The following is a 6,757-nucleotide window of genomic DNA, read 5'->3' on the forward strand; positions in this document are numbered from 1 at the left end:
ACAACCAGCTCAATTCTTTCCCAGCACCCTCTGACAACCTCTCTTAACTTGCTCCCACAAATGAAGAGGAAGTATCTGCTCTCTTATCTTCCTTCTCAACCTCCTGTCCTCTTGATCCCATACCCTCACAAATTGGTAGGTCCTTGTCTCCTGTGCTCATTCCACCCCTAACTAAAATCTGTAATTTATCTCAACTAGTATCTTTCCATCACTATTTAACCACACAGTAATTACTCCTATTCTGAAAAAACAAAATTCAGACTCAAACTCTCTCTCAAATTACCGTCCCATATCTCAGCTCCCATGCCCCTTCAAACTTCTCAAGAGCATTGCCTATACTTGCCTTACACACTTCGATCTCAACATTCCACAGAGGCTGCGTTGGTTGTCAATGATTTGATCACTGCTAAATCTAAAGTCCATTACTCACTTCTACTTCTCCTGGATCTCTCTGCTACATTTGACACTGTTGACCACTCACTTTTCATACACACACTATAATCCCTAGGTCTTCAGGACACGGTCCTATCCTGTTTCTCATCCTACCTATCTAATTGCTCTTTCAGCATTAGTTTCTCTGGATCCATCTCTGCCCCGCTTCCTCTATCAGTTGGAGAACCACAAGGCTCAGTACTAGACTCTTTATATACCACTTCTTTAGGAAAACTAATACGCTCCTTTTGGATATCAGTATCATCTATGCGGATGATATTCACATTTATCTATCCTCTCCTGATCTCTCGCCATCTGCGTTGGCCAGCGTTACTGACTGTTTTTCTGCCATTTCATCTTGGATGTCATCTCACCAACTCAAACTCAATCTTTCAAAAACAGAATTAACTATATTCTCACCTGTCAACAAAAGTTAACTGCCTGAGCTTTCTGTTATTGTTGGCAACATGCCCATAAATCCCACTCATTGCATAGGTGTGATCCTTGATGTAGAACTATCCTTTGTTTCCCACATCAACTATATATCTAAATCATGTTACATGCGTAAAAAAACATTTCCAGAATAGACACACATCTCTCACAAGACACTACAACAACTTTACTTCATGCACTCATCTCCCGCATTGACTACTGCAATTGCTTCCTTACTGGTCTTCCCTGAATCAGACTCTCACCTCTACAATCTATTTTGTACACAGTGTCTAGATTGGTTTTCCTTGGAAATTGTTCTTCCTCTCCTGAGTCACTTAGCACCTCCGTTCTGCACAAGATCTGCGTCTCTCATCCACACTCATTACCTTCTCCCATTCTCGGTTACAGGACTTTATCTGGGCTGTGCCCACTTTCTGGAATTCCCTCCTCACACAATAAGACTCTTCAGAACTTTAAGTACTCTCTGAAACCCCAAGCTTATTCAATTTGTCAATCACCCCAAGTTACCTTATTACCACCCTTTACACAGTTCACATAAGACAACCCTTTGACAAACATTGCTGTGCGACTGGATCATATAGCCCACTTGTGGCTGGAGCATGTAGAAATAATTTATTCTAAAAATGTATTTCAATTTGTGGTGCAGGTGCCAATTTATATAATTGCAAATGTACTGATTTTTTTATACTGTTATATTTCTGTATAAGATCTGTACTGATTTCTGATGCAATAAGCAAGTGTTGGAGGAAATCGCTAGTACCATAAACTGGTGTGTAACTGTCCTTATAAGAACTACTTGAGCTAAAAAAAACATCAATGCTTCAAGATCCTTTTTTGACGCCTACTTACCTGTGGCAATTCCTATGACCTACAGATTAGGCCAATCTAATCCATTATCCGGCTGTTCAATCTGGCTGGACCAATTTGCAGTATGTAGCATTTAGCCTCATGTATCAAACTCCCATTGTCCTATAGATTGTAAGCTTGCAAGCAGATCCTTCATAACTGTCTGTATTACCCAGTATTGTTTTATTACTGTGTTTGTTCCCAATAGTAAAGCGATATGGAGTTTGCTGATAATGATTAATAGAATATAGTGTTACTATAACAGTTCATGATAATTATCTTCAAGCTGGGTCTTACACTGTCTAAATTTACTATATAAATCCATTAACATCATTTCATCACTTATTTTTATACTGGTATTGTGTGTAATACTGACTCTTCATAACAAGTATCAACAAGGTTTTGTAATATAATTTAAAAGTTGTAAAAGAATTGGTCAGAGGCTGAGACCATCAGTATGCGTAAAATAATCCGGTTATACCTTTACCTTTCTGTTTTAGGATTGGTTTCTGGTACAACGCGTCACAACTCTCATTTTCTGTTTGATTCTTCTCTCAGCACCTCCAATGTGAAGAAGTGGGAAACAGAGCTGGAAACTCTGAGAGAGAGTAATGCCAGGCTATCCTTGGCCCTCCAGGAGTCCATCGCTAGTGTAGAACATTGGAAGAAACAATTTCTTACATGTAAAGATGAGAATGACCTACTCAGGAACAAGGTAAAGTGTACAGGTTCTCTAGCTGTGATAATGGTTTGATAGAAATCTGTAGTTTGGATTATGTCTGGGCGCCAGTTTATAGTGTGAAAGAGAAAGGAGGTGTAGTTGTTTGTCAGTGGGAGATGTGGATATAGTCGGAGGCTGGCTTTTGCCACTGATAGGCCACACTGCTGGTAGGTTTGGCTGGGTCTTGCTAACGATCGCTTTCCCATGCAAGGCATGAGGTAAACTATTTAACGAGGTTTGCTGCGGTACAAGGATTGCAATGACCACCACAATGCTTCTGCAGTTATCACCATCTAAGGATGGCTGTAATCAAAGACAATGAATGAAACAATGTTTTATTGTATGAAAAAAAAAAAGCATTGATTATTCGGCAATAAATATATACTGTACTAGCCAGGTCACATGCACAGATCACCGCCCCGTGACAGTATCACTCACCAATAGGTGATTTTCTAGAGCCACAATAAGCAGCGATAGAAAATTAGACTTATTACCGCCTTTTCATGAATGGACCGTGGATAGAAATAAATTATAACGATCCCCAAGTAATTACTTGGGGATCATTATAATTTATTTCTATCCGAGCAGACTTTCTCTTATTTAGATTTTCACATTTTATCTATGCTAGTGAAATCCAATTGACACATTATAAGATTTCATCGGTTCTTGTACACCAACATTACATACATCTTTTCCTCTTTTTTATGGTTTTAATGAAGTAACCAGCAATCAAGCAGCTCTTTCCTTTGGAGGGAGACTATGTTCTGTAGACTGTTTGTTCTCCAATGTCTAGTTATTCGTTGGTCACATGATGCGGAATTTAGCAACGAATAAGACACAATTCCATTTTACACTCTGCTTTATAAGAGAGAGAGAGAGCTCTTGGAGCCCATCTGAGTTCTATTATAATATAATAAATCATTGTTTCTCCTATTAGAACAGGCCCCATGTGAGCACTTCAGCCAGCTGTGTGTGTTAGACTGCTGACCACCATTCTGACCAGTCCTGGCAGGTGTGGGCAATAACCTCAACATTTTTCCATATTATTGCAAAATATTACACTGTCCCCACCTGGTTCCTTCTTTATACCACCCGGCTGGCAAAATTTTCTGGGGCGAACACTGCTTAAGGGTAATATATGGAGGGTTATGTCCTTGTCTGGATGATCTGTTTTCATAATGTTTTGAGGAAATCTTTGCCCATATTGTACAAAGGTTTTTTTCGCTATGATTCTTTTTAATCTTATAGCCAGTTCTCAAGGACTCATAACCAAGGAAACTGTTTAATCATTGAATGGTTATTTTGTTCTAAAGTACACTATGTCAGAATTGTTAAACATTTTATTAATAGCAAGCATGTCTTCATAACTTCCCTCCTGCTCTTGCTTTAATTTGCTGAAAGACTGCTATATAAATGGAAAGTGGATTTATAAATAGTTCATGTAACAGCTTGCTTCTGTACTCCACTGTTCCTCGCCTTTAAAAACTAAAGACTGTATATGTTGCCATTTTGTTCCCCCAAACAAACCCTAATCGAGATAGATATATAGATATATATCTAGATATAAAGATATATATATATTTATATATATATATATATATATATATATATATATATATATATATATATATATATATATATATATATATATATTAATATAATTTCAGCAGAGGACTGTATATATTCCATAAACTATGTATGTCTCGGCACAGTTGATACTGTGTACATACAGTTAATAATAACAATAGTTAATAAATTCTGTTTCAGTCGTATATACAAACTGCTATGGCTTCATGGAGATTTGTTTAAAGTTCCATGATTCCAAGGCTGTGTGCCATGTATCTAGTTGTGGTTTATAAAAAAAGCTATAAGGACATTGATATGAGTCAAACTGAGCTTAATGTGAAAGCCATGATGAAGGCAAGCTTGTGTTTTGAACCAAATTATTAAAGTACAAGAAAGATGGAATTCGTTGTGCTGACTATACACAAGCTGCACCTGTTGTTGGAAGTTAGGAGTAGTTACAAACGTGGCTGTATTGGATGAAATCTGAATGTTTGGTGAACAGGGGCTGGTCAGTTCATACAGAAGATTACCGCACACACAGGCTAATAACAACTCAAATATTTACCAACTTGATCCATAATAACCCAGTTTATTTCAGTTGTCAGTTGGGCACCTGGCTCGTTTGGTGGCTTTTTACATACTGCAATATTAGGTCAATTGCATAATATTCCTGATAATATTGCTGTGGATGTGGCCAACTAATCTTTGGGGAAGGGTCAGTCTAATGTCAGACTGGGATACACAGAGCACACCCAAGCAATTTATACTATGGGCCAACTATCACAATGATGGGTTTTGGGATTTGAATAAATATTTGAAAATATGAGTTGACCAGAGTGTGTTTTATCAATGTAGAATCATTTATAAATGCATCTATGAAATGTTTTTTGTTTTCAAGATTGAAGAGCTTGAAGCACAATGTGATGAAATAGACAAGGAGCGAGAGCGGAATGAAGAGCTCAGCAGAAGATTACTAGAGCTGGAAGCTGACATTCAGGAGAAGGAAGCTGTAAGTTGTTGAACTCTACTACTGAATACTCATCTATGTTTGACCATATCCAGTTTGATTGTCTCATGTACAGAAGTATTCCTTTAACACTGTGTAAAAATGCACAGCAATATTCATTTGTATATGATACATCATCTACTGTATATGCCAACATCAGATAGAATAGCATTTTACAATTGATCATTAATAATTCTAGCCATTTGGTCTAAAAAAAACAGTGCAGATTGTAATGTCTTTTAAAAAATCACTATCTTGTAACTTTCACTTGTTTCAGGCCCCTGACATATATTCCTACTGTAAGTCATCGCTTTAAACATTTAAAGCCTCTTTCTCGTTGCCCTCCGCCTGTCTGTCTCTCTCTCTCTCTCTCTCTCTCTCTCGTTGCCCTCTGTCTCTCTCTCACTCTCTCTCACTCTCTCTCACTCTCTCTCACTCTCACTCACTCTCTCACTCACTCTCACTCACTCTCTCACTCACTCTCTCACTCACTCTCTCACTCACTCTCTCACTCACTCTCTCACTCACTCTCTCACTCACTCTCTCACTCACTCACACTCACTCACTCTCTCTCTTTCTCTCTCTCTTTCTCTCTCTCACTCTCTCTCACTCTCTCTCACTCTCTCTCACTCTCTCTCTCTCATTGCCCTGTGCCTGTCTCTCTCTCTCTCGTTGCCCTGTGCCTGTCTCTCTCTCTCTCGTTGCCATGTGCCTGTCTCTCTCTCTCTTTCTCTCTCTCTCTCTCTCTCTCGTTGCCCTCTGCCTGTCTGTCTCTGTCTCGTTGCCCTCTGCCTGTCTCTGTCTCTCTCTCGTTGCCCTCTGCCTGTCTCTGTCTCTCTCTCGTTGCCCTCTGCCTGTCTCTGTCTCTCTCTCGTTGCCCTCTGCCTGTCTGTCTCTCTCTCTCTCGTTGCCCTCTGCCTGTCTCTCTCTCCTTCGTTGCCCTCTGCCTGTCTCTCTCTCTCTCTCTCTCTCGTTGCCCTCTGCCTGTCTCTCTCTCTCGTTGCCCTCTGCCTGTCTCTCTCTCTCGTTGCCCTCTGCCTGTCTCTCTCTCTCGTTGCCCTCTGCCTGTCTCTCTCTCTCGTTGCCCTCTGCCTGTCTCTCTCTCTCGTTGCCCTCTGCCTGTCTCTCTCTCTCGTTGCCCTCTGCCTGTCTCTCTCTCTCTCTCTCTCTCGTTGCCCTCTGCCTGTCTCTCTCTCTCTCTCTCTCTCTCTCGTTGCCCTCTGCCTGCCTGTCTCTCTCTCTCTCTCTCGTTGCCCTCTGCCTGCCTGTCTCTCTCTCTCTCTCTCGTTGCCCTCTGCCTGCCTGTCTCTCTCTCTCGTTGTCCTCTGCCTGTCTCTCTCTCTCGTTGCCCTCTGCCTGCCTGTCTCTCTCTCTCTCTCATTGCCGCCTGCCTGTCTCTCTCTCTCTCTCTCTCTCTCTCTCTCTCTCTCTCGTTGCCCTCTGCCCGTCTGTCTCTCTCTCTCTCTCTCTCTCTCTCTCGTTGCCCTCTGCCTGCCTGTCTCTCTCTCTCTCTCTCTCTCTCTCTCTCTCTCTCTAGTTGCCCTCTGCCTGCCTGTCTCTCTCTCTCTCTCTCTCTCGTTGCCCTCTGCCTGCCTGTCTCTCTCTCTCTCGTTGCCCTCTGCCTGCCTGTCTCTCTCTCTCTCTCGTTGCCCTCTGCCTGCCTGTCTCTCTCTCTCTCTCGTTGCCCTCTGCCTGCCTGTCTCTCTCTCTCTCGTTGCCCTCTGCCTGCCTGT

General features: G+C 41.3%; 1 protein-coding gene across 1 annotated transcript in view; it reads left to right on the plus strand.

Annotated features, from left to right (window-relative positions):
• HOMER2 (homer scaffold protein 2) overlaps window positions 1-6,757 on the plus strand; it is a 139,660-nt gene that overhangs the window by 119,497 nt on the left and 13,406 nt on the right. The window contains exons 6-7 of the mRNA XM_075205923.1: window positions 2,290-2,446; window positions 4,917-5,027. Coding sequence (XP_075062024.1) covers window positions 2,290-2,446; window positions 4,917-5,027 — 268 coding nt within the window. The remainder of the gene's footprint in view (window positions 1-2,289; window positions 2,447-4,916; window positions 5,028-6,757) is intronic.

This window comes from Mixophyes fleayi, chromosome 4 (assembly GCF_038048845.1).
Source record: "Mixophyes fleayi isolate aMixFle1 chromosome 4, aMixFle1.hap1, whole genome shotgun sequence".
Lineage (NCBI taxonomy): Eukaryota > Metazoa > Chordata > Amphibia > Anura > Limnodynastidae > Mixophyes > Mixophyes fleayi.